Here is a 25,212-nt window from a genome sequence, read left to right on the forward strand (position 1 = left end):
CTGCCACTTATAACCCCAGCATTACTTAAGTATTTTTAAACAAAATACTTGTGTCTTTATTTAAGTTTAACATACAAGCAAAAGATTAACCGCCGTATTAACATATAATACTATAAAAATGATGAAATTTGAGAATGACTCTGATCAAAGAGGCCGTAATATGACAGTATCTCTCTGGGGGAAGTCGAATGACATTAATCAACTTGAACCTGGGTTACAAATTTTACCCTGTAGAATCAATGGCGCATTAACACCCGAACAACTCTCTGCATATCAAGCTATGTTCAGAATACAAGAGATTACACAGATATTATTGAACGACAATTTAGAACCTCCAAGATCATTCACAAGATCCGGATCTCCACCTCCAGTATATGATTCAAAAGGTAAAAGAACCAATAGCCGTGAACAGAGGTACAAGAAGAAATTAGAAGAGGAGAGACATCGTTTGGTCGAACTAGCTTTAAAGATCATTCCTCATTTCGTAGCACCAGATGATTATAAAAGACCTACAAAATTTCAAGATAAATATTATATTCCTGTAAATGATTATCCTGAAATTAATTTTGTTGGTCTACTATTAGGCCCTCGTGGTAATACATTGAGGAAACTACAAGAAGAATCCGGCTGTAAAATTGCTATCAGAGGACGAGGATCCGTTAAAGAAGGTAAAAGTGCCAATGACTTACCCAAAGGTGCGATGAATTTCGCAGATCCATTACATTGTTTAATTATTGCAGATAATGAAGATAAAGTTCAAAGGGGGATCAAAGCTTGCGAGAACATTGTAGTAAAAGCCGTTACATCTCCTGATGGGCAAAATGACCTAAAACGAGGTCAATTACGAGAGCTAGCAGAACTTAATGGTACATTAAGAGAAGATAATAGGCCATGCCCTATTTGTGGTATTGAAGGGCACAAGAGATATGACTGTCCAAATAAAGAAGCATTTGCACAGAAAGTTAAATGTAGAAACTGCAACCAACCTGGCCACACCACACGAGATTGTAACCAACCAAGGTCTAATAATGATATTTCGCGTTATAATAATGCTCCTACGTTTTCAAATACACCATCCGAGTCTGCTATTAATTCTAATTGGAATAATTATGATAGCACGACGGACCTGTATTCACAAAAAGTTACAACTGATAACCAAAGTTATTCTCAAAAATCAAGTTATTTTTCAAGATATAATAGAGAAGTTAAAAAAAACAATACAAACAATTATAACTCAGGCCTTGACAATCAATCATCTTCTCAATCACCAAATTATCAGGGTGAAGGCATACCTTCTGCAACCAATGAATCGTACTCAGACACATTCCCACCAATAGAACCACCTACTGCAAATAATCAGCTTGGAAATGTACCAGGAATGGAGTCATCAGATTTCTATTCTGAAGTTGGTGAAAATATCTCCATCATAGATACCCTTCCACCGCATACTTCTATACCAGACATGATACCACCACCACCACCTCCAGGAATGGATGCTCCACCAGGGCTTAATGCTGATGAAACACCAACAATTGAAGCACCTCCAGGTCTTCTGGGTCCTCCTGGGTTATAGATATTAAATTATATATTCATTTAACTAGTACATATATATTACTTAATGAATTATGAAGTTGTAAAATACGTACTTTTTAACACCGAAGATATAAGAAGATGAAAAGATCGTAGTTCTTAAGGATTATTTTCTTTTTTCCATTTTTGTGCTAATTCCAAAAATTTAGAGACCTTAGGAGTTGCAAATACAGGTTTATCTTCAATTTCTTCAGGGAAAATATACTCTACATATTCTTTTTCAACATTATTTTCATTTTTAATTACTTTATTGATTTTTGGCAACATATTCTGTGCAATCTCTTGTGTAGTAGAATTTCCATCAGTTTTTTCATATTCGATAAGATATTTAACAATTATGTATCTTTCATATTTTTTACCCTCAGCTTTAAAGTAATTCAATGCTCTTTGGAATATAGCTCTGGCAGCTTCTTTGTTGACTTCATTTGGTTCAAATTCAACATCTTCTCCATTTTGTAACAAATTCTGTAAATCTTCTAATTGCTCTTCGGTTGGCGTCGTGCTAATAAATAAAGCATAAGCATTCCATATATCAGTATTATAACTACTAAACACTAAGAAATTTTCATAAAGTTCCCTAGCGTTTGAGAATTCACTGGCTTGAGTTTCAAAAGAAATAAATTTTTGAAATACTTCGTATTTCATAACATCTGTGATCCCTTTTATCTCATTATTTATAATAAGATTATAAATTTGTCTGCATCTTTCTTCATCTCCCAAGTTTTCTTCTAAATCAGCATATTCCAGCCAGATAGACAAATCACCAGAATTAAACTTAATATATTTTTCATATATACGTCTTACTCTATCAAATTCCTTCAATAATAGTTCAATTTCAATATAACGTTTAAATATCTGCCCATCAGGGTTGATTCCAATAGCTTTTCCAAACACTTTCCTCATAGCATCTATCGTCTTATTTCTTGCCAAAAATTCACTATACATGATCCAAAGTTCTGAGAAGGAGAAATTTTCATAGGGTATGATATTAAGTAATAGGTGATTAAATTTTTCTTCTATAAGATCTATCTCATATCTACCAAATTCCAGAAAAATAAAGTATCGTATCCAGAAACAAATATATCGTTTCCAATTAGGAGATTTCCAATTATCCGTAGGTTTACTCTTAATCAACATATCTTCAAAAGCTGATACGTATTGCTGAGGATAATTTTGTTCTAAAAGATCTAAATATACCCACCATGTATCGTAACTGTAAGGAAGTAATGTAAGTTGCTCCTCATATTTTCTTTTACGTTTAAATAATATAGAATCCTCAATAATTGGTATTGATCCTATTTGTTTTTCAAATGATACAAATGAATTTCTTAATACTTGATTATCGGGCCATTTTTCCAGTGCCAAAGTATATAACGTCCTTGCTCTTTCATATTCATCATTTCCAAACTCCCAGTTGGCAAAGGCTATAATAAGCCGTATGGTATCTTGTATAATATTGCCATCGACAGAATCATAATTAGTCAATGTATCTATGGAAAGAGAAAAAACTTGACGAACTAATTCAATAGAGCCGTATGTTGATTCAAAATTAATCCAACGAAACCACGTATTCGCCTGAGGAAATACTTGAGTATATTTCACATATATATCACGTACATTCTCCCATGATTTTTGTCGTATTTCGAATTCAACATAAGAATTCCACGCTGAAGGTAATGGCTCTAATGAAACCCATTTTTTGAAAAGGTTCCTAACTATGTCATAGTTTTGTAGAGTCTCTTCTAACGTCAAGTACTTATACCAGAGTTTATCAACTCTCGGTAGAACCGTTATTGATCTTTCTAATATATTTCTGGCATGATTAATATTTTTTGTTTTAATCTCAGAATCAATATATCTTATCCATAGAGAAATATTAGAACCATGAACAAGTAACGCTCTTTCATATATAGAACGTGCCCTTCGAATGTTTTGATTATCAAGTTCAAATTTTGCATAACGTAACCATTGACCGATGTCAAGCCTATTTCGTTTCAAATAGCTCTCATATTCTTTTCTCTTCTGATCCTGTACTTCTTTTAGTTCTTCAAGATCTAAAATTTCGACTTCGGTTGTTGGTGTCACTGTACGTTTTTCTGGATAGATATTGGCTAGAACTTTATCAGACATCATATATTGATATATTTAATTAATAATCAAAGAGGAGTACCAATATTTTACGAAGGGATTGACATTAATATTTCAATTGGGCGAGCTTTTTTTGCTTTATTTTTCATAAATACTATAGTTGTTAATTTTCCCAATATAAGCTTAACATTTCGTTTGTTAACTATTGAAAATTTCTAATCTAAACTGACGAGTTTTTGAAAAAAAGACATTTTTCATTGTTTGTAATCATTCTATCTTTAATATGTAAAGCAAGACAGTTATACAGCGTTGCATTCCAGAATAACAATATTCTGAAGAAGAGTATTTTTATATATCTCATTACTCCACTTGATGCTTCCTACTCCATATACTAAATTCGATTATGATAAGGTGTACGAGCCTTCTGAAGATAGCTTTCTTTTGCTAGACTGTCTGGAGTCTGAATTAAAATTCTTGGATGAGAAACTAAAAGGTAAGTTATCTGTTGTTTGTGAAATAGGCCCTGGTTCAGGAATTGTAACCACCTTTATGATACAAAATTCAATCCCCTCTCTAAATTCATCTATTTATTTAGCAGTGGATATTAATCCTTGGGCTCTTGAATCTACTATAGATACCGCTGCTAGGAACAACTGCAAAGGTCGTTATTTGGATACTATTCAATGTAACCTTACTGACTCTCTAAAAGCCAACGAAGTCGATTTACTAGTATTTAATCCACCATATGTACCCGCTGAAGAAGTACCACAGATACCAGAATCTAAAGGTGAAATTGATAACTGGCTGGACTTAGCACTGTTAGGTGGAAAGGATGGAATGGTAATAACAAATAAAGTACTAGAAAATTTGGATTCAATACTATCAAGTAATGGAGTTGCATATATTCTATTTTGTGCAAGAAATAAACCAGAAGTCATTACTGCAGAAATGAAGAAAACTGGCAATTGGAAAATAGAATTAGTAGAAACTCGTAAAGCTGGTTGGGAAGTATTAAGTGTATATCGTTTTGAAAGACAACACTAAGCACATTTAAATAGATTCTACGCATTGCATTATTTTATTTTAAATATTAGATATTATAGTTTATCAGTAGGGTTGCATCAATATTCCTATAGTTTATCTAAATTAAATATTTACTAAATAGAAGCTTTATTCTTGTAACATATCATCAAGTAGATCAGTTTTACATTTTGATAAATCGAGGCTCTTCAATTGGAACATAGTATTGTAACTGTTTATTGTGATATTTTTAAAAAATGATCCTAATTCAGAATATGTTTTAATTGAATGAATATTAGATAGTAAAGGTAAGTACTCATTCAAATGTAGTGAATTATCTGTTGGTTTAAATCCTTTAAATGGTTTAGTTTCGCATATCTCATCTGAGAGGGCCATATATGGTTCAGTCTTGGTTAGACAATTTATGGTATCAATAATAAATAGCCATTCATTTGTTGCATCGAAATCCTCTACATTCATAGCTAAAATTAGATCTAAAGATTTACAGGTTTGAAATACGGATGTATGATCTATTGAACCTTGCAATTGAAGAGCTTCATAAAATTCTTGTAAATTAGTTTGTAGACAATAAACAATAGATGACCAATAATCATTAAAATGAGAAATTGAAAATTTTAATAATAATGCTCTTAGTAAAATCCAGCACTTAGACCTTAATACAACTTCTTTAGAAACTAAATACTGGCAAGTATAATTAATTAAAGATTGAAATTGTAAAATAAAAAAATCATCAGGGCAAATTGTGACTAGATATGCAATTCTGGTAATATTCTTACATTTATTTTCCAGTTCAGAAACGTTCCATGAATTAAAATTCAATAAAACAGGGGTGACACTATTGTTTTTAGAATCAATCAATAAAAGTAAGTCATTTAATATACGAGATTTATTGTCAGGATACTGGCACCAATCTGCAAATAATATCCTCCATTCTTCTAATTTTGCTAATGTGAAGAATTTTTTGTCATCTTCAAATAATTCATTTATTAAACTTTTCCAAATTTTTACTCTTTCTGCAGTTTTGGATAGTTCAATGCACATATGTAGAACATGTGTCGGGATAACTTCTTCATTTTTCCCTCTAATGAACGGTATTATGCACTGTGATACAATACTACTTAGTATGCCATTATACTTATCACTTCCAACAGAATCGTTAGAAACATACTGAGCTTGAGAAAGCAAATAAATTAAATCATCGTATTTCTCAGCTTGGGGTATTGTCTTATCCTGTAGATCAGACAAAGCAGTTGGTAAGTATTTTAAGAAATTTTCAGATATTTCTCTATTAACAGTTTTTTGTTCAGCAAAAGAAGTTTTGTAAACTTTTTCTGAAACTAGAGCAAATAATTTCAATATCTTTGTTGCTACTGGATTGTAATTGCTATAATTATTAATCACCTCTTTAATGAATATAATAAATTCGTTATAAAAATCTTCAACACTTGCATTCTCTAAAGTATCAATATAATCAAATAAAAATACTAGAATTTTTTGGCCTGAAATTTTATTTAACAGTGTAGGTTCGAAACGGGTATTCCTGTTTCCAGACATAGCACTTGTCGTAAAATTATTAAATTTAATAGTGGAACTCTTGTTATATCTCACAACAATACTGTATAAGAAATATGGAACTGTTAATTTGGGTCTATTACCATCCAAGGCGCGAATTAAAACAACTGCGGTTTCATTTTGATGTCCATGAATAATTCCTTCAAGAACTTCAAGAGGTTCTGCTAAAAATAATTTTTCCAATAAACTTTTTGTTCTGAATTTTAATTTATAGGAAGTATGACTTTCCGTTTCACTTACAGCACGACTATCGTTGCCAAAAGTTGAATGAATCCAACACCAAACATCAATGCAAGAATCAATAACTTGTTTAAATGATTGAATAACCACATCACGCTCACCCTGGATTTTAGTTAATAGCTGAGAGTTATCTGTCGAAAAAACATTGGAAACAACTGATTGAAGAAAATCACTACCCCTTGAACCACTGGTTGCTAGATAACCATCTCGTTGATCTGCTAACAATCTTGCATGAGCAACATCAAGCAATTCTTCTAAACCATTAAAAAGAAGGATAATTGACTGATAGTTTCCACCACTAACCTTTTCTGCTTCAAAAAGTTTTTGTAAACAATTTACCATTGACGCAGTTAGTGGAAGGATCATTCTAAATATAGACTCTTCAAAATATACAACACTTTCTGATAGTAATTTCACATATGATGCAAGTATCAATGGGGTATCCATCGTAGCGCTACTCGTAACTAGATAATCAATGTATTTTAAATGTGTGGTATTATCATTAAATATATCTAATTTGATACCCTTAACATGGGAAAGGCGTAACACTTTGGAAACAATATTTATTAAAGAAACTGCCATTGATTCTGAATCTATATCACCAAGAGACACATAATTGGATGACATTTGTAATAGTGAGATCACAATAACTCTAAAATTCATTTCAGTACCATTCAGCAGATGGTCTAATAGCAACAATACACTTCTAATACTTCTAGCATTGTTATTGTTTTTCATTTCTAAAAATTTTAGAATTATTAATAAAGTATGGTTTTTAAAAGTAGAAGTATCTTCTTTATTCCAGATGGATAATGTTGGAGAAATGGATAATTCAGTAGAAAATACTTCGATAATTTGGCCTTCATTTGTTACCAATACATTTAATAAACTTTGAATTCGATATGTAAATTCATCCATATCATCTTCCCCTACCAAACTATCTCTTGTCCAAAAGTCGAATTTAATTAATTGATTTACCAAAAGATCGAATAATCTATTAATAGTTTTAGATTGTTTTAGATTAAGCAGCCATTTAGAAACATATAAGTAATGGGGGTTATTCTGATCGAAAAGTTCATCTAATATTAATTGAAGTGGTTTGGCAAGAATACCACTATCGTTATCAAAATGTGACCAAAGTAGTTCAATAGCCTTTAATTGTTTTGATATATCTGATTCTTGAACAAATGCATGAGCTAAAGCAGCTTCGACATAAACTATTGGTATATTACGAATTAAAGCCTGCATTCCTTTAACTGCCTTTAGTTGTTTATGAGGTCCAACTATATAGGGCCATAAAGCAACTGTAATAGACCTTAATAGCTTTGTGGAAGAAATTAAATCTATTCTATGAGCCAAATAATTGCTATACAACGAAAGTATACCAAAAACTGCTTGACCTTCGATAGTTGCAGAAGTTAGTGCTTCTGAAACCCCATTTAATAATTGATCTGTTGACCAATCTTCAGCAATTTCCTTTTTGTTATTTTCCATTGTTGGAATTTTATCCAGGATTCTAATAAAAATATTACACGACTCATATACCCTGGATGAATTTTTTAGGTTCTCAAGAACTATAGTATGGATGGCCTTTACTGTCAAAAAAGATAGATTCTCCGTTGAGAATGGTAAGGATAACTCTATTAGCTTCTCAGATTCCTGAATTTTTGATGGATCAGAAACACTTATATAATAATCCATAATTTTTTCTAATGTATTATTATTGGTAGTTTTATCAGAAAATTTTAAAGTAGAATGAGTTAAAGGTAAATATGCCCTTTCTGGAATTGAATCTAATAATTGCTGACAGATTGAATATCGGTTAGAAGCTCCCTTTTTAAATTCTATTGTAGTATCTGATATATTTGATATTGATAACAAGGCTAGTAATATCATTGGTAAATGACGAACAATAATTTCTTCATCTGTAGAAATGTTAAATCTAGTAAGGATAAAATTCAAAAATTCGAAGTCTTTTGTACTCATAAACCATTGGAAAACTTTACCCCATATTATATTGGTTTCAACAGCATCAAAAAACGTTCCAGCGACTTTTAATATTTGCTGATTTTCAGAGAAACGTTGAGAGCCTAAAAGAAGTGGAATGAACATTTCAGGAATTATTGCTGATCCAATTTCCCATCTATCCATAACCGCTAAGCAAATATTAAATGCAATATTTACAGTTTCTTCTGAATTAACTAATTCTTTCAAGCCTTCTATAACAATACTCAGTCCAAACATAGAAAAAAAGTCGGATGTACCTTCATTTGATTCAATGTCTTCAGATGTCTTATTTCTTTCCTTTTCTGAGAATGACCTTCCTGTAGAAGTTGATGACCCCAATAGCCAATTCCAAACTCTTCTATTTAGTGACATATCTTTGCTTAATGTAGTTTTCAAAGTTGTCATAATCAGGAGTTTCACATCTTCTCTAGTTGATATATTTTGTAAGATTGGAGAATCTAAATGCAGTCTTTGTAATAACAAGTCCAAAACACCTCTTTTAATTAGTAAATCATTACCTTCAGTTAATGAAGAAACCAAACAACGGATCAATAAGGTCGTATCTGGGGTAACAAGGTCTTTAGATTCTGGTAGTAAAACGGAAAATGTCTTTTCCTCTTTGCTTATATCTTCTGGAACACCTTCATTATTTTTCTTCTTCAGTTCAGCAAGTAAGTGAGGCACAGCGTTCAAAGATGGAAATCTTTTGGTAAGCCAAACTAACCCACCAAGTCTACGACCTTTATTCTTTATCATAATTAAGAAGCAAGTTTGCCAAAATAATGAATCATTATTAATTTTCTTTAATAGATCTATTAAATTCATAGTTAATGGTTGAAATTCACTACTTTCGTCATCAATACCAGGTAATAAACTTGCTAATAAAGGTCTAATCAAAAGCGTTAATGTTTCTTTAGGTAGTTGAACCAAATGTGAATCATATAACTCTATCAAATGAGATTTCACTGACATTGACGCGTATGACATTAAAGGGAGAATACCAGGCACCCATATATTACATTCTTTTGCTAAAGTATCTTGGCCAATTTTGGTAAAAATAAAAGTATATACTTCTAATGTTTTCTGATGGACACCTGCTGGTAAATTTGGAGATAAGGAGGATGTTAATCGTCTACTAACTTGATAAGGAGATGGAACATAATATTTTACATTATTAAATTGTGGTTTCCAACTTTGAAGAGCTTTTAATAACTTTCCCAAGCTTGCAATGTAATCTGCCCACTCTGTAACAGAATCAAAATGCTCCAAAGCTCTTTGGACATTCGAATGAAATTTCTTTTGCTTGGAATCTAATTGCTTGCTGTTTGAATCAATTGTCAAAGACTTTAATGGTAATGACATTTTACAATCGTAAGCAAACTAATCAATAACTCCTTAGTCTTTCTAGTTTGATTTATACTTTTCAATAAGTGCCTACCAGACTAAGATTATATAAAAATTTATTATCTGAATTTAGTGCTAGAGTTTAAATAATTGTCATATATAAAGAATTTGTTATACAATTATGAAACTTATATTACGTAGACCTGTCTAACATATACAAAATTTATTATTATTATAATAATAAGCAAGCGAGATTTTCTTAAAAAATTGGCGTAGTACATTTATTACCACGTGAAAAATAAAAAGGTTGTGAGTCCCTATAAAATCATGAAAGGAGTAAAACAACAAATCAATAGCCATATTCCAGTGAGGATGTTATACAAATTTAATGAGTGAATAAATCTTATTAATGGATAATTTCTCTACAAAAAGAAAATTTCCTATTAATACGGTTCATTGTTTACAAATAAAAGAATGTCCTTTGGCTGCCTATCGATTCAAAATCTTGTTAGTACAACTCTAGTTGTAATTACTTAGTCTTTGTATTAAAATATTAGGCATTTTCTAATAAAGGATACCACTTCATTTAATTCATCAGGGCATGTCGTATGACCCATTCCAGGGTATTCGTGAAATTTGTAGTTAAGTTTATACTCTTCAGAAAATACCTTTTCTGCATGTTTAGCCACTTCAAATGGAACTATTGGATCTGCATCACCATGTCCATGAAATATAGGGGTATTAATATTGTTATCGTTTTTCATTTTTGTTAACGTCTCAGAGGAAAGACCACTGAATCCAGACAAAGCGAAAAATCCCCCAATTTTATATTTCAAAACTAGGGAAGAGGCTAATACTAGTGCAGCACCTTGTGAGAACCCTCCTAATATAATATTTGATGGTTCAATACCGCTGTCAATTTGTTCTTTTACATACGTTTCCACTATTCCCAGCGACTTGGAAAAATCTTCTGAATCAATAGATTCATGAGTTATATTCCAATCCTTAATATTGAACCAAGATGGCATTATCATATTACCATTCGCTAGTACTGGCATATTAGGTGCATTTGGAAAGACAAAATTTGTATGATTAAATTTTGAATCAGTTACCAAATAATCTGATAAGAAACTCCAACCACTCCCTGTATCACCGAGACCGTGGAATACAATAATAGCATTTTTGGCAGGTAAGGCTTTTGCAGCAACTCTAACAGCAGATAAATGTGACATTGAAATATGTGAGTTTGTTATTTTATAAATATCTTTCAACTTCGATTACCTGGTTATTTCACTTCCTCCATATAATTTGCTGAGTAAAGAAGATACTATCTTGAATTCAAATCAATGATTTACCACTTTATTATATAATTTTCAATGAAAAGAAAAAAAAAGACTAATTTTGCGATGATACTATCTATATCTGAGCTAAATTTGGATTTATATTTAAACTACAACCGGCTAGCTAATATTATTTATTACCTTGACAAAAAATCGGCGCGTTCCGAATAGAAATAATAATGATATGGATTTAAATGATGACTATTTCCTTCAATAATAATACAAATCTATTTAAGTAATCTGAATAGTTCCACGACGTCCTTTAATATAATATTGTATTATACCTTCTATGAAGCAATGAGAATTTATATTTATGCCCTAGAGAATGTCCAAGGGAGGTATGATTTGGACTACTCAAAGGCATTCCAAATGAAAACTTTCCCATCCCAAGCTGTCGAAGCTACAAACCCAGGTTGGCCCCAAAGACTCCAATCAGCACCAAGAACAAATTCAGTATGTTTATTAAATTTATAACGGCATCCTTTCCCTGGTTCCGTACTATTTGTTTTCCAAACTTGTCTAGTACCATCATGACTAAGATCTTGCCATACGCGGCACGTAAGATCGTATGAAGTTGTTAAAAAATAATTGGAATGATGTGGTGACCATAATATCTTTCTAATTGCTAACTCATGAGCGTTTACGACTTCATTAGTACAATTATAAGAACTAATATCTGCAAACATATTATGTGGCTTGTTTTTAATCATTCGAAGGTCCCATATCCTTATAGCCTTGTCGACGCCGGCGGAAGCCACTATGTAACTTCTATATTTATTATAATCACAGGATAATGTCTCAAGACCTGAATGAGCAAGAATACTATTCTGTTGATTAGGCTGTCGAAGATCAAAAAATGTTAAATAAGAATTTCCTGAACAACACATGGCCATATTAGGATCATGTGGGGAAAATAAGGCTTGGTATATGCAATCTTTATTCTTTGAATTTCTTTGTAAAGCTTTTGTTTCGATATGTTCGCCAGTATGACCTAAAGATCGGTTATTACGCAAGGTAAGAACACTTTCACTTCTTGCACAATCCCATATTTTCACTTTCCCATCCCATGATCCTGATATAAAGGTTCTTCTAGTCAACATATTCCAATTACAGGAAAATACTTCACTATAATGTTCCTTATATATCTGAATTTGTTGAAGTTTATTTGTAAGGTCGAATAAAGTAAGAGTACCATCACCCTGTGCAACCAATACCTGAGTGGGATTAATTTCACTCCAAGCTAAATCAAATAAACAATCATTAGTAATCACTGATGCACTTTCTTGCATCTGTCTATTTCCTGTTAAATTAAGAATAGACAGTTTCCCTTGACCTGATAGACCATAATTTGCACCTGAAACCACTGCAATTTTTGAGTCAAAGAAGGGAGAATATTGTACACCGTACCCACTGAATCCATTTAAATTGAATTCTAACATTGTAATTGTATTAAAGATTTTCTTGACTCGTGTTTTCCAAGTTAAAGAAGAATATCAATAGACTTATACGCTGGTTCATTCTCGAAATTCAACTTGTTACAATTGAATAAAACAATTTAGATTGTTTATTCCGCATAATATAAGAGGAAAATATTTTATCAATCTCATCCAATTTGTTCTTTGTGCTTAACAAAATCGCCCTTATGGTTTTGGTATATTTCTTCATTATCGCCTTTCTTCTCCAATGCGGAGCATCGGCCATTATCGATGTTATAATTTCCTATATTTATTTTATGACACATCTGTAATTATTGTAGAACTAAAAAATATGATCGTAAGATATTATGAAATTAGGATGATAGGATTATAATATATATATATATAATATATATTTAATGAACCATATACGTTACAGGATATATATAATATTCATTTTTAATGCTATAGAAAAAAAAAATGCATCAAGTGAATGATGATATGCAAAAAAACATAATATAAATTTAGATCAAATAGATGGATCATTGGTATCTGTATTAGGTATATTCTCCTGTTCATTGGAATCATTTGTCGAGGTGGCAGTTGCTGGTGTGGTATTTGTTTGAGTATTGTTTTGGATATTTGATTGATTTATTTCATTATTTTCATTTCCATGAAGATTTACTGTTCTTACTTCACCATCTTGACTTCTATAACTTGCTACACCAGTGGTAAAAATTGTATTTGGGGGATTTGACACTACATTATTTGTCGTATTGTTTATGTCGGTAGTATCAGCATTTCTATTGTTTCCAGATGCAGACATTAAACTGGAAAGTAAAGAGGTCATTCTGCCTGGAAGTGAAGTGTTGTTATTATTAGAACTATTTGTTGTATCATTTGAATCATTATTCGAAGTATTTTGTTCTTGTGTATTAATTCTATCAGTGGTATTAAAAACATGATTTAACATGGATCTTAAATGAGAATAATTTGGAGTGCCATCGTTTGTATTTTCAGATGTTTGGGTATTTCCATTGCTATTCGCATTAGTTGAAGCAGTATTGGAATTTGATCTATTTGGTGTCATTACTGTGTTAGGTCTTTCACCATTGTTTAAGGAAATAAATGTTACTGGAATTGGAACCCAACGGATTCCGGAAACATTTGTAGAATTAGCTGGTGCTCCTTCTGTAGAAGTATTATTTGTGGTTGAGGAATTATTTGATTCTTGATTATTGCTTTGAGTAGGTGGATTACGAGGAAGAATGTTTGTAGGTCTTAAAATAACAATACCTGATCTTGACATAGAAAACGTATTTGAATTAGCAGAGTTCCCCATTGGTAATGGCCCATTGGTGGAATTACCAGTTTGAGAGGAGGAGGGGTTTGTCGTATTATTATCTGAACCTTCTGTAGGAGTGTTTGTTTCTGAGTTCAAATTATGATTGTTGTATAAGATTCTACGTATTCTTTCAAAAGCTTCATTTGAATTTGCATCGTTTTGGATATTATTCTCCACAGTTGGAGTTTCAACAATTTTCTTTCTACACAACGGGCATGAATTTTTTAATTTAGACCACTCATATAAACATGAACGACAAAATATATGTTTGCAAGATAATTGGACTGGTGAATTATGATATTCATGTTTCTTATTTTCATCTGGTGTAGATGAGGTTGGAATTGTTGAATCCATAGAAGATGGGGCTACAGTAGTCAATTGTGTAGTTTCATTGAATTGTGCTATACCATTATCAACAGAGTTTGTAGAAACTGCTGTAGAGTTTGATTCTGTGGAATTTGATTCCATAGATCTTGGTTTCTTTGCTTTTGAATCTTCCAATCTATCCAAATCTCTTGATCTTTTCTTGGAAAGCGTAGCTGATGGTTCTTCTTCATACGGTTCCATGCATATACTACAAAGTTCAGTTGAAGTAGGTAAAGAGTTTAATTTTAAAATGGATAGGTTTTCAAAATCTTTTTGAGATATACCATTACTCTGAGTCATTATATCAACAAATCGACGTGTAGCTAATTCTGCAGCAACAGATATCACTGATTCCAAAGTATCTGAGGGAGTTGATACCGGAACGTCTCTAAAGGAAAGAACCAGAGTTCCATTGGCCTGTCTATTTGGGATATTATCAGGCGCCAATTGTGATCCATTACTAGTTCTATCTGGTGTTTCACTTGTACTAGAACCATTTAAGGCAGTAGACGGATTAAAAGAGAAATTAGAAGCCATATTATTACTAGTGGTTAGTCTGGTCTGAGGATTTAGAAGAGAGTACTGAATAGATACAGTGATATTTCTAGTATCAGGATGATCAGGATTAATCGGTATATTTGTGGAAGATAAATTGCTTGTATTTGTGGCAGTACCTTGATTGCTGGTATTTGAATTGTTTGTATTGCTATTATTATTTGAATCGCTTGAATCACGAGTTGTAGCATTTACAGTACTTGAAACATTCTCATTAATTCCAAAAGAATTGTTATTCAGTTGATTATTTAAAGTTAAAGGGGTGCTGCTTGAAGCATTAGTGGTTGTATTATCATTGTGTGGATTTCTTGAGGAATCAGCCTCATTGGAATCGTTATCATCTGCCTGTCGTGTACTCATCAGGAGCTATTTCTTAGAGTTGGCTGCTTAGTGAAAGGCTCTTATATCGTCGACACTATTATATTTTATGTTTTTATATAGATGGAGATAAGTTGATCCAAGTCGTCAGTCTTTGAGAATGAGTTTACCAGTCACACAATATCCCATAACCTTTAGTAAGCGGGAATATGACGTTTACTTTTTTTCATTTAAATTTTTAAGATCGGGCGGAAACAAGGCCCGTTTTGAGATAACAGGAAAAACATTACAAAAGTAATAGTAGGAAATAAATGAAATGTGCAAATATAAATATTTTTTTATCTTACATATATATTGAAAAGAAAATATATATATGTATATGTTTATGTATATGTATATGTATATGTATATATATATTTATATATATATTTATGTGATATTCTGTACATAGTAATAGTCTTCTAAACATATATGAACGAAAATCCTATTTGGACGAAGTAATCTCTAATAATGATCATTTCTCTGCAAGTATAAAATATGAATATGTGAAGATTGGGGTATGAAAAAGAAAAACAACAGTATATCAAGAGTATTTTTCATAGTTAATTAAATCAAAATGGAAAGTAAGAATGTGAATATGATAGAAGAATAAGTAGGGACTGTTGCAACACCAGCATTCGAGTGCTTTGTTTCGGTCTTAGCACTATCTTCTTCAATAGTGGTCGTGATGTCTCCAGAAATTGTGTTTCTTAGATCAGCTTGTACAGAAAATGTTGTTTTGTCCTTAGGTCTCTTAGAAGTGTTGTTGTAGCTGTCAATAGCAAACCCTGATGGCAGGTCAGTGGCAGAATAGTACTTGGCTCTAACTGCAGATGGAACAGTACTAACGATTGGTATGTAATTTGGTTCACCACCATCGTATACAGCTTGAGCCATAGAAATTTCATAATCTTCAAGATCGTAGACTACATATGCATGTGTTAAGAAAGAATCACCCAAAATACCCACGTTCATATCCTGAGGAATCATACCAAAGATACATTGTCCGTTATCAGTTGGGACAATAAAATCAGATAAGCTTGCCTTAATTTGGAACCCTCCAAAGTCAAAACTGAAACTAGTTTGATTCTTTTTATTTGGTGAAGGACATTTAATTTGATACAAATCCAACTCTTCCACATACTGTGCCTCTTCATGACGCATTATTTGTTCAACAATAGATCTTGGTAGATAGACCATAGTAGTACCGGAATCTAATAACACAGGAATTCTGGAGGATGGAACAAGATGACCTTGACCATATTTATATCTTGTCATCTTTTGCATTAAGACAAGAAAAGCAGATGGATCCGTGTAACCCTTCGATGGATTAATATTCAACATTGGAACTGTATATAATTTATCGGCGAACTTACTTGTATCAACGGCACCAAGCAATAAAGATCCTTGTGTAGAATCTGATTTATTTAAAAATAATGAATAAGCAGTCTTGTTAATGATACCTGAATTTTTCAAAACTTGAGGGAAATTATTATAAATATAAGAACTTTCATTTACAGAATTGACTGTACCAAAATAAGTTGATTCTAGCTCTGGTAACCCAATACCTAGTACACCTACTGTAGAATTAGTCACATTAGCTACACCAAAGGATAATCCAGTGACATTAATATCTTGGAAACTTAAAACATCACGACCCCAATATCCACTAGCAAAAGTGTTATCACCGTAACTAATAAAGAAATCTGTATGGTTGTTTTTGAAAGTAGATGATTTTTTGGTATTGAAGGTACCAAATTCGGTACAGTTTATTAAAAACTCAGGTGGGAGAGTAAAATTTGAGCCAAGGTCTATAGATATGTTAATACTACCAGTCGTAGCTGTAGCAGTTACATCAATACTAGTAGTCCTCTTACCCTTGTGCTTTAGTACTCTGGGATCAATCTTATCTTTTAATAAAAATGGAGACCATACAGAATCTTCTGTATCATCGTCACCGGTAGAGCAAAATGGATTACTAGTCTCGGTTATCCATAAATCTGACGAGCCCGTATCCACCACGACGGTGACTTTCTGAGCAGGTGTACCAATATCCAACTCGACAGAATAGAAGGTGAGCTGGTTCGTTAGAATAACGTCCTCATAACTTCCATTGTATGCACTATCAAAAGTCCTCTTTTCTAAGTGGACTGCCCCATCTTTACCAAGAGTGGAATCTTCATATGATTCACCATAATGTCTATCGAACTTTAATTCTAAAAATTTTGGTTTTATTGGTTGGATGTTTTTTGCTTCTTTAGCTTCTACTTGTTCTCTATTCCAAATTAAAGCAGATGCACTTTGAAATTGTTGCAATAGAGCCAGAGCTGAAATTGCAATGCTATTTGTAAATTTCATTGTTGAACCTATTGATGCTAACCTTTTGTAACCTTCAGAATGAGTTTTGTTTCTAGATACTAAATATTTATTTTCGTTTTATATAACCGTTTTATTCACCCCTGGAATCACAGAGTACAATACGACAAAAGTATAGGAACCAGCTTACTGAGTCACTTACCACTCTTAATACGTACAACCTCTAATAATAACCATCTATATAGATACACTAGTATATATACAGTATATTCTGGCACTACCATGCTAGGAACGCTTTGAATACGGTTCACACAGCATACCAGCCGGCTCACATCTCCTCTGAATAAACATCCCTGGACGCTTACAAATACTTATGAGCAAATACAATACGTGTTACTCCCTACTTCACTATTTCTCTACGCAGTATTTCAGAAGTCGAAAAATCGAGAACTCCTTAAACTCTAAATATTGATATTTCGTAATATGTTTACTCGTCCGATCATCGTACGGCCTTCCTACTTTATTAAGTCGAAGTTCGTCCTAAATAAACGCCAAGAACCATAAGTAAATGATCTTGATCCTATTTGAGCTTTTTACAGATTACAACCGTTCAGAATTTTACTGTTTACCTGTATGAAAATGTTCCAGTTTCCCTATATTGAAAAGTTTCAATTTCCCTTAAAACCTTTTCAGATAGGTAAGATTGCAAGGCAACTCCGAAAAGCGATGCCTTTCTACAACCGGAAAAAATACAAGGGACCTATAGAATAAAATGAAAAACAGTTAAAATAAATATGTGTTCAGATATGTTTAAAGAGCAAAATAACGAAATTACAGTGTAAATACACTGCAATTTTCTCTACATAGTTATTAAATATATGAATCACGAAATCTAGTATTGAGTGTAATCCAAATATTGGCGTGTCTGTGTATATTTCCAGTCTTAGCTGTACTACGATATGTATGTTTATTTGCGGTTGATAAAACGAGAAATTTTGCTGAGCTAATATTTGTTCACAAAGAGGGGAGATCATATCCGATTAAGTAATATGGTCAGTTTCCAGTTTGGTTTGTAATACTTTTTTCAATACAGAATTATTTGTATTCTAAAATACTATACTTGTCATCAACTTTCTTTAAAACATTCTTTTTCAGCCAGAAATCTACAAGCTCCGTCACATTTTGTAATGATAAGTTCAGTGGTACTGATAATTCATTAACAGTGAATCCCTGATTGTTCTGCATAATGGCATTTTTCTCCTGTATATATTGCAATAATGCATATTGTGGTAAAGTGGCATCTATCTCTAGAACACGCCCATCTTCAAAGCTCAACTTAATCTCTATAACACCTTCATTGGGCCATATGTCTACTTTTCTACCTTCATTCAAGTCCTCATATAATTTAGCATATTCTTCAAAATAGCCTAATAGGGAAGGTGGGATTTGAAAATGATTTGTCTCCTCATTTGGACCATTCGATACATTTTCGTCATCAAGATCTACCCAATAGTGAGATGATATGAACTTGGGGTATACCCTCGTGTTTACCCCATTGGCATGATGGAATATCTTACAAAGTTCACTACTATAATTTAAATCGGATAACATAACATTCATATTGGTGATCTTTAAATTCTCGCCGTTGACCAAATTGTCAGTATCTGCTAAATTGGTATTTGTATAATTATCTGATCCTGAACTAAATCTCTTCCGAAGTAATTGTAAGCAAGCGCCCCACTTGCCTTCTAATTTATAATTTTTGGTTATTAATAAGCGTTTACTTAATAATTTACTAAATTCGGTTAATAAAAATTCTTTTGACTCAAAAATATTTAGTAGTATATCTAGTAAATTTGTTGAAGAATATAGTTTCTTGGTATCATTAGTTGCAATATCATTTGGTATAGGTACCCAAGTTAAAAATTGTTTGACCACTTTTTGTACTAATAAAGTGGAATTACTATCCTCAGAAGAAGTATTTTGTAATAAATCTGGTAGATATTCAGAGCTATTATGATTATTAAATCTCTTCGGACTCAGAATTTCATTAAATTTCTTAATTGAATTTTTCTTAGTTGATGTATTTTCGATACCAAGTTCAGGGTCCTCTAACTCGTTAATAATAAGTTTTAATGAAATACTACTAACTTTTATTGGGTATATGGCATTCTCCAAATCTATCTTTGGTAAAGCTAAGATTGCATGTAATAAAATTGGAGCCAACATTTTTCTTTCTCTAAAATGAGGATTAATATAATTCGTTATAGAATAAAGATATCTACCAGATGGATCTAATATTTGAAATGATTTTACGGTACGAATATATGCCAAGAGGCAATCAATAGTATTTATTGTAGGGGTTAATACAATTCTTTCAAAAGCACTTAAAAAATTCACTACTAATTTTTGGAAAAAATTATATGTGACAAGTAAGTTTCGAAGCTCTAATAATGTAGGTTTAGTATCAGGATAGGATAATATACAAATCTTGAATATTTCTTGGATTCGAATTTTTATAAATTGCTTTTCAAAATATTTGAATAAAATATTTGTAATCTTATGATTATCTTCTTTACAATTTAATAATTGTGTAAAATTTAACCAATAATTCATCATAAAGGTATTATAAGTCTCCATAACAAGATATCTTCGAGTCCAATTTCCTTTCATTGTCTGTTCACAATATAAAGTTATTTTCTCCAATAAAATATCTAATATGAAATTCTCAGATAATAAATTAGAATCAACTTCTCTAATCCAAGTGACTATATCTAAAGAAGTTTCAAAATCTTCTTCTTTTATTAATTGTCTGAGTTCTAATATAATTTTTTGTGTGAATTCTTTATTTTGATGTAATATATAGTGCCGTAATGACAGTAATTCAAAACACCATTCTTGAAATGTGAAAAGTGGGATAAATTGAAGTGGGAATTGATAATATTTCTCAAGTTTGATCATATCTTTATATTGTCTAATATTATCTATTTTTTTAAAAAAATATGTTCTAACTTGATAAACATAAAATAATTTTAACCAGTTTTGAATATTATTTTTAATAGAATTTGAAGGGTCTTTATAAATATCTGAACTTGGAGTTATTTGTTTAATAATAGTTTTAAGTTGTAATGTTGGAGGATGTAAATGATGATTACTGTTTGGGTCATTAGGATCAAGCCAAATAAGTAAAGTTTCTAACTCATCTGATATATCTTTATACGGACTCAATAATTTTGAAGATTCTTTTAACTGTTGTTTGATATCTGTAAGCGTAAGTTCATTTATTAGTGACATAATAATCTTAGAAACTTAAATACTCATCTAATTGACTTTTTTTAAATATTTCTTTTTGTTGCTAAAAATTACCGCTTATATTTTCTTAAATTTATAAGTTTATTTATTTTGTATGTCTTTTATTTTTTTCTACATATATGGCGAAAATTGGTGCACAAACTTTATTTAGTAATTTTATGATGTAAAAACTATGATAAATTTATTGTCTAATTAAAGGATAGAAATAACATTTAGTATCAGTCAGTTCCATGAATGATCGATAATAGTAAAATATCTTTTATATACTACACCTTTTTTGTTTTTTGCTTTTCTTAAGATTTGGATTTAAGCTTACATGATAAGAAGGCAAAAATAGCAAGAATATCCGCAATTTTGAAAACCAAAATATACTTTCAAATTAACATTTATCTCTTATGATGGCTTCAGATCAGACTTTAAAAGAGTTTATGTCACTTGCAAATAGTGACCTTTCAACAGCTCAAAAATATTTGAAACGAAACAAATGGCGACTGGAATATGCTTTAAACGATTTCTACGATAATGAAATTGGGAGTTTTCTTATTCAAGATTTGGCAAGAGATAATAAGATTTTAGGAATCGAATATGTACGACCCCTCACCGAACTTTATAACCATTATGCAATTGATTCTGGAGTTCTGGGCACTGAAGGTTTAGTAAAATTAGTAGACGATCTTGGGTACACAGTAGATCATCTCGTAACATTATGTTTGGCCAAATTAGTGGGCTGTATTCATTTCACTACACCAATTCTACTATCCAATTTTATAGATAGCTTAAAGGCCAACAAATGTAGAAGCTTAGAAGATATTAAGAACCTATTGAATGAATTTGACAATAAATTAAAAACAAATGGAGAGTATTATACATTTATATATGATTCCTGCTTCAATTTATTACTGGAAGAAGGTAAGAAAACAATAGATTCAGAGACTGCCCAGGAATATTGGGATTTATTCTTTGCATGTCAAAACTACCCAATTAAAGTCCAGTCAGATCAATATCAACAATGGTTCAAGTATCTCAGCAATGCTAATATTAAAGAAATCACAAAGGACCAATGGGCCATGCTTCTACGGTTTTTCAAGAAATTCCCCTCCCTGTCAGAACTCCAGAGGAAATACTCTGAAGATAGTGCGTGGCCCTATATTTTTGATGAATATTATGAGTATTTAGAAGATAACAACAAGATATAACGCCATATAATTAGTTACTCTTTTATAGAATGAGCGATGAGCTTTTATTGTTACCCGGTCTGTCCTAGCTAATAAGCAACTAGATTTTTCCGTTATTGAATAACTTACCGATGCTATCAAGACCAGTTTAAATTTGTGAAATCAATATTTCAAATGATAAACTATTAGATATATGTTATAATTATGTCATTCTTTGTACCATAATTGGGTTGAAGTAATAATTGTTTGGCTAGCATTATTTTTTTTTGGATTTATAATCGTCAGTGACCGTTGAATTATTTTTCGTTTTTGCAAGTTAGAAATGAGTAATAATAATAATAATAATAATAATAATAACAATAATAATAATACAAATAATACTGCTAGTAATAGTACTAGTTCTAGTAATTCAAGCAATGGTAGTAATGGTCATTCCACGTCACAAAATATTAGGGGTCACCAATTGACACCAAACCAATCGGCAATGCTTCAACAGAAACAATTAATGGAATTGGTTGCCAAATTTAAACTTCTTGTAAATGAAGCTAAAAAAGTAGGAGAAAATACTGCCAGAGGTAAAGAGTTATTGATGCAAGCCGGTAAGATAAAACAGATATATGATAATTTTAATAAGCAAAGACAACAAGCAATTCAGGCGTATAAAAGAGCTCAAAATCAAATAAATTCCCCAAGGAATGAAAATTCAATTTCCAATAATTCTGCTGATACAGACTCTAAGGCAGGCACTAATTCGACAGCAATGGTTACAGCACAGTCCCCTGGCGTGAATAACAATAGGGCTATTCCTAATAGCATGAGTAGCGGAAGTAATTCAAATAGCAGTAGTAATACTAGCAATAGTAATATTTCTAACAGTAGTGGATCTAATAATAATCCAGCAACAAATGAAATTACAAAGTCAAGGGTAAACTCAAACAACAACAATAATAGCAATACTAATAATAGTAATAACGCTAAGAATGGAAATCAAAATAATAGCAATGTTCAGTTGGCAAATTATATTAAACAGTTATTAACACCTGAACAAAATAAACAATACGATCAATTAGTTACTAATTTTCAATTAAGAGCTACTAATATTAAAGAAAAACATGATTTTTTAAAACAACATATTTCTAGATATACTGCTGAATTGAATAAACCTAACATTCCTGCTTTGGATAGGGTGAAACTGGAAAAGAAAAAAGTTGAATTAATGTCAAATTTGAAAGCTATTAGTATTCAATACACAACGTTATACCAAGAATTCCAAAATGGTAAGAAGTCGTTCTATATTGCATGTGCTAGACAGAACCCTAATTTGCAAAGACTTTTGCAAAAAACATCACATCAACAACAGCAACAACAGCAACAACAGCAACAATTAGCCCAACAACAACAGCAGCAGCAGCAGCAGCAGCAGCAGCAGCAGCAGCAGCAGCAGCAGCAACAACAACTTCAACAACAACACCAACAACATCAAGATCAAAAAGTAACAGAAAATAAAATGTCAGAATCAGTCTCTCAACGTAATGGTATTAATCAAGACTCAAATTTAACTAATTTTTCTCCAGGTGTTTCTGGAATTAATACAACTGGTATAAACGATGATAAAAATAATGCAATTAATATTAGTAATAATATAAATGGCAGTATAGACAGTAAAAGTGAAAGTGAAATGAGCGTTCAAAATAATACTAATATAAAAGAGACTAATACTACTAACTTTTCAAATGTTAATAATGATTCTAATATAAGCAAATCTGTTAAAAGCACTAAATCAGACCAAGGGCAACCAGTAGAACCTATTAAAAGTCAATCTCAAACAGGAGCCACTACGGATGAAAAACTTACATCTCAAAGCCAAGCTGCATCATCTAATCAATCTAATAACTCAAATAGCACATTGGATGCTTCTTCGGGTCAGTCTAACTCTCAGAATAGGCAGCAATCGGCAATTACTAATGTGAATGCAGCAGCTTCGACATCTTCAAAGAGTCTTACTAAAACTATGAATATATTTAAACAAACTGAGCCACTTCTTCCTATTTCTGAACATCTAACAACCAAAATTCCAGAAGCTATACCATATAGAAATAATAGGCCAACATTAACAGGCGGTACAGCCATGAATACAAGTGTATTAAATACTCCGGTATTAACTAAACTGCCGCCTTATGAAATTGATACCCAGCGTGTTATGCTGAAAAGAAAGCTTAAAGAAGTTGTACGGAGTGTTGGTGTTGATGATGGTGATGGTGAAACGGTTATAGGCGGTGATGTTGAAGAAGCATTATTAGATTTAGCAGACAACTTTGTTACAAGTGTTACAACATTTGCTTGTAAAATAGCGAAGCATAGAAAATCTGATAGTTTAGATGTTGGTGATATTCAATTGCATCTTGAAAAAAATTGGAATATCAGAATTCCATCTTATTCAATGGACGTTATTAGAAGCTCTAGAAAATGGAATCCAACTGCATCTTATAACCAAAAATTGAATTCCCTAAACCCTGGAAAAGGTAGTTCTGGGAAGCATTCACATTCTAATAATAAATCAAGTACTTCAAAGATGAAATAATATTCTACAGCATTCTATTAAGTAACTACAATAATATAAAATCTAGTTGAATTTATTATTATTGTTGTTCTTATTAATATATAATATAGATTTATATTGTAACAAGGAAATTTTTGCTTTAAAATTCAAAAATTTAAAAATGTAATTAAAATTGTCTATAACAGTTTTTACATTGAAGCATAATATTTAAATAAATGTAATCAAAAACTTTTTTAAGTTGGAATTTTTTCTACATAGGTCACAACTACAAGCAAAGTAAGGAAATATCCTTGCTTAGCAACGAGATAATAGTTATTTTCTGTAAGATGTTTTATAAATTCATATATATGTATGTGATAATACTATAGTGATAGGGAATATCTTTTATGGCTTAATATTTTCTCCTATACGTATACTTAAAAATATCAGTCTACACATTTTTTAATAATTTTTTTTTGAGATTCGGGCGTAACTATAAAAATTTTCGATGCGCAGTATTTTCCATCTCATCGCAAACTTATTGAAGTATATATTTGAACATATACAATAATTGTTATAGAAATAACTTTTAGTCCAGGGCGTGACAGGA

General features: G+C 31.6%; 11 protein-coding genes across 11 annotated transcripts; 4 read left to right on the forward strand and 7 right to left on the reverse strand.

The window, feature by feature from the left end:
- Nucleotides 1-121: 121 nt before the first annotated feature.
- MSL5 (mRNA splicing protein MSL5) lies at nucleotides 122-1,573 on the forward strand (the record flags this gene model as incomplete). Its single annotated transcript, XM_004177653.1, has 1 exon — nucleotides 122-1,573. One exon carries the CDS (start codon nucleotides 122-124, stop codon nucleotides 1,571-1,573), a length of 1,452 nt encoding a protein of 483 aa, XP_004177701.1.
- A 116-nt stretch (nucleotides 1,574-1,689) lies between these two features.
- CLF1 (Clf1p) lies at nucleotides 1,690-3,723 on the reverse strand (the record flags this gene model as incomplete). Its single annotated transcript, XM_004177654.1, has 1 exon — nucleotides 1,690-3,723. The coding sequence occupies one exon, from the start codon at nucleotides 3,721-3,723 to the stop codon at nucleotides 1,690-1,692; it is 2,034 nt and encodes a 677-aa protein (XP_004177702.1).
- A 327-nt stretch (nucleotides 3,724-4,050) lies between these two features.
- Nucleotides 4,051-4,722, forward strand: MTQ2 (S-adenosylmethionine-dependent methyltransferase; the record flags this gene model as incomplete). The annotated part of the gene is made up of 1 exon (XM_004177655.1): nucleotides 4,051-4,722. The coding sequence occupies one exon, from the start codon at nucleotides 4,051-4,053 to the stop codon at nucleotides 4,720-4,722; it is 672 nt and encodes a 223-aa protein (XP_004177703.1).
- Nucleotides 4,723-4,848: 126 nt separating this feature from the next.
- Nucleotides 4,849-9,900, reverse strand: DOP1 (Dop1p; the record flags this gene model as incomplete). Its single annotated transcript, XM_004177656.1, has 1 exon — nucleotides 4,849-9,900. The coding sequence occupies one exon, from the start codon at nucleotides 9,898-9,900 to the stop codon at nucleotides 4,849-4,851; it is 5,052 nt and encodes a 1,683-aa protein (XP_004177704.1).
- A 527-nt stretch (nucleotides 9,901-10,427) lies between these two features.
- On the reverse strand, nucleotides 10,428-11,114 carry TML25 (palmitoyl-(protein) hydrolase; the record flags this gene model as incomplete). Its single annotated transcript, XM_004177657.1, has 1 exon — nucleotides 10,428-11,114. One exon carries the CDS (start codon nucleotides 11,112-11,114, stop codon nucleotides 10,428-10,430), a length of 687 nt encoding a protein of 228 aa, XP_004177705.1.
- Nucleotides 11,115-11,572: 458 nt separating this feature from the next.
- Nucleotides 11,573-12,661, reverse strand: PEX7 (Pex7p; the record flags this gene model as incomplete). Its single annotated transcript, XM_004177658.1, has 1 exon — nucleotides 11,573-12,661. One exon carries the CDS (start codon nucleotides 12,659-12,661, stop codon nucleotides 11,573-11,575), a length of 1,089 nt encoding a protein of 362 aa, XP_004177706.1.
- A 505-nt stretch (nucleotides 12,662-13,166) lies between these two features.
- On the reverse strand, nucleotides 13,167-15,263 carry SAN1 (ubiquitin-protein ligase SAN1; the record flags this gene model as incomplete). Its single annotated transcript, XM_004177659.1, has 1 exon — nucleotides 13,167-15,263. The coding sequence occupies one exon, from the start codon at nucleotides 15,261-15,263 to the stop codon at nucleotides 13,167-13,169; it is 2,097 nt and encodes a 698-aa protein (XP_004177707.1).
- Nucleotides 15,264-15,827: 564 nt separating this feature from the next.
- TBLA0A03910 (uncharacterized protein) lies at nucleotides 15,828-17,618 on the reverse strand (the record flags this gene model as incomplete). The annotated part of the gene is made up of 1 exon (XM_004177660.1): nucleotides 15,828-17,618. One exon carries the CDS (start codon nucleotides 17,616-17,618, stop codon nucleotides 15,828-15,830), a length of 1,791 nt encoding a protein of 596 aa, XP_004177708.1.
- Nucleotides 17,619-18,671: 1,053 nt separating this feature from the next.
- On the reverse strand, nucleotides 18,672-20,870 carry APC2 (anaphase promoting complex subunit 2; the record flags this gene model as incomplete). The annotated part of the gene is made up of 1 exon (XM_004177661.1): nucleotides 18,672-20,870. One exon carries the CDS (start codon nucleotides 20,868-20,870, stop codon nucleotides 18,672-18,674), a length of 2,199 nt encoding a protein of 732 aa, XP_004177709.1.
- A 413-nt stretch (nucleotides 20,871-21,283) lies between these two features.
- Nucleotides 21,284-22,084, forward strand: DCN1 (NEDD8 ligase DCN1; the record flags this gene model as incomplete). The annotated part of the gene is made up of 1 exon (XM_004177662.1): nucleotides 21,284-22,084. One exon carries the CDS (start codon nucleotides 21,284-21,286, stop codon nucleotides 22,082-22,084), a length of 801 nt encoding a protein of 266 aa, XP_004177710.1.
- Nucleotides 22,085-22,385: 301 nt separating this feature from the next.
- On the forward strand, nucleotides 22,386-24,644 carry TBLA0A03940 (uncharacterized protein; the record flags this gene model as incomplete). The annotated part of the gene is made up of 1 exon (XM_004177663.1): nucleotides 22,386-24,644. The coding sequence occupies one exon, from the start codon at nucleotides 22,386-22,388 to the stop codon at nucleotides 24,642-24,644; it is 2,259 nt and encodes a 752-aa protein (XP_004177711.1).
- Nucleotides 24,645-25,212: the final 568 nt, after the last annotated feature.

This window comes from Henningerozyma blattae, chromosome 1 (genome assembly GCF_000315915.1).
Source record: "Henningerozyma blattae CBS 6284 chromosome 1, complete genome".
Taxonomy (NCBI): domain Eukaryota; kingdom Fungi; phylum Ascomycota; class Saccharomycetes; order Saccharomycetales; family Saccharomycetaceae; genus Henningerozyma; species Henningerozyma blattae.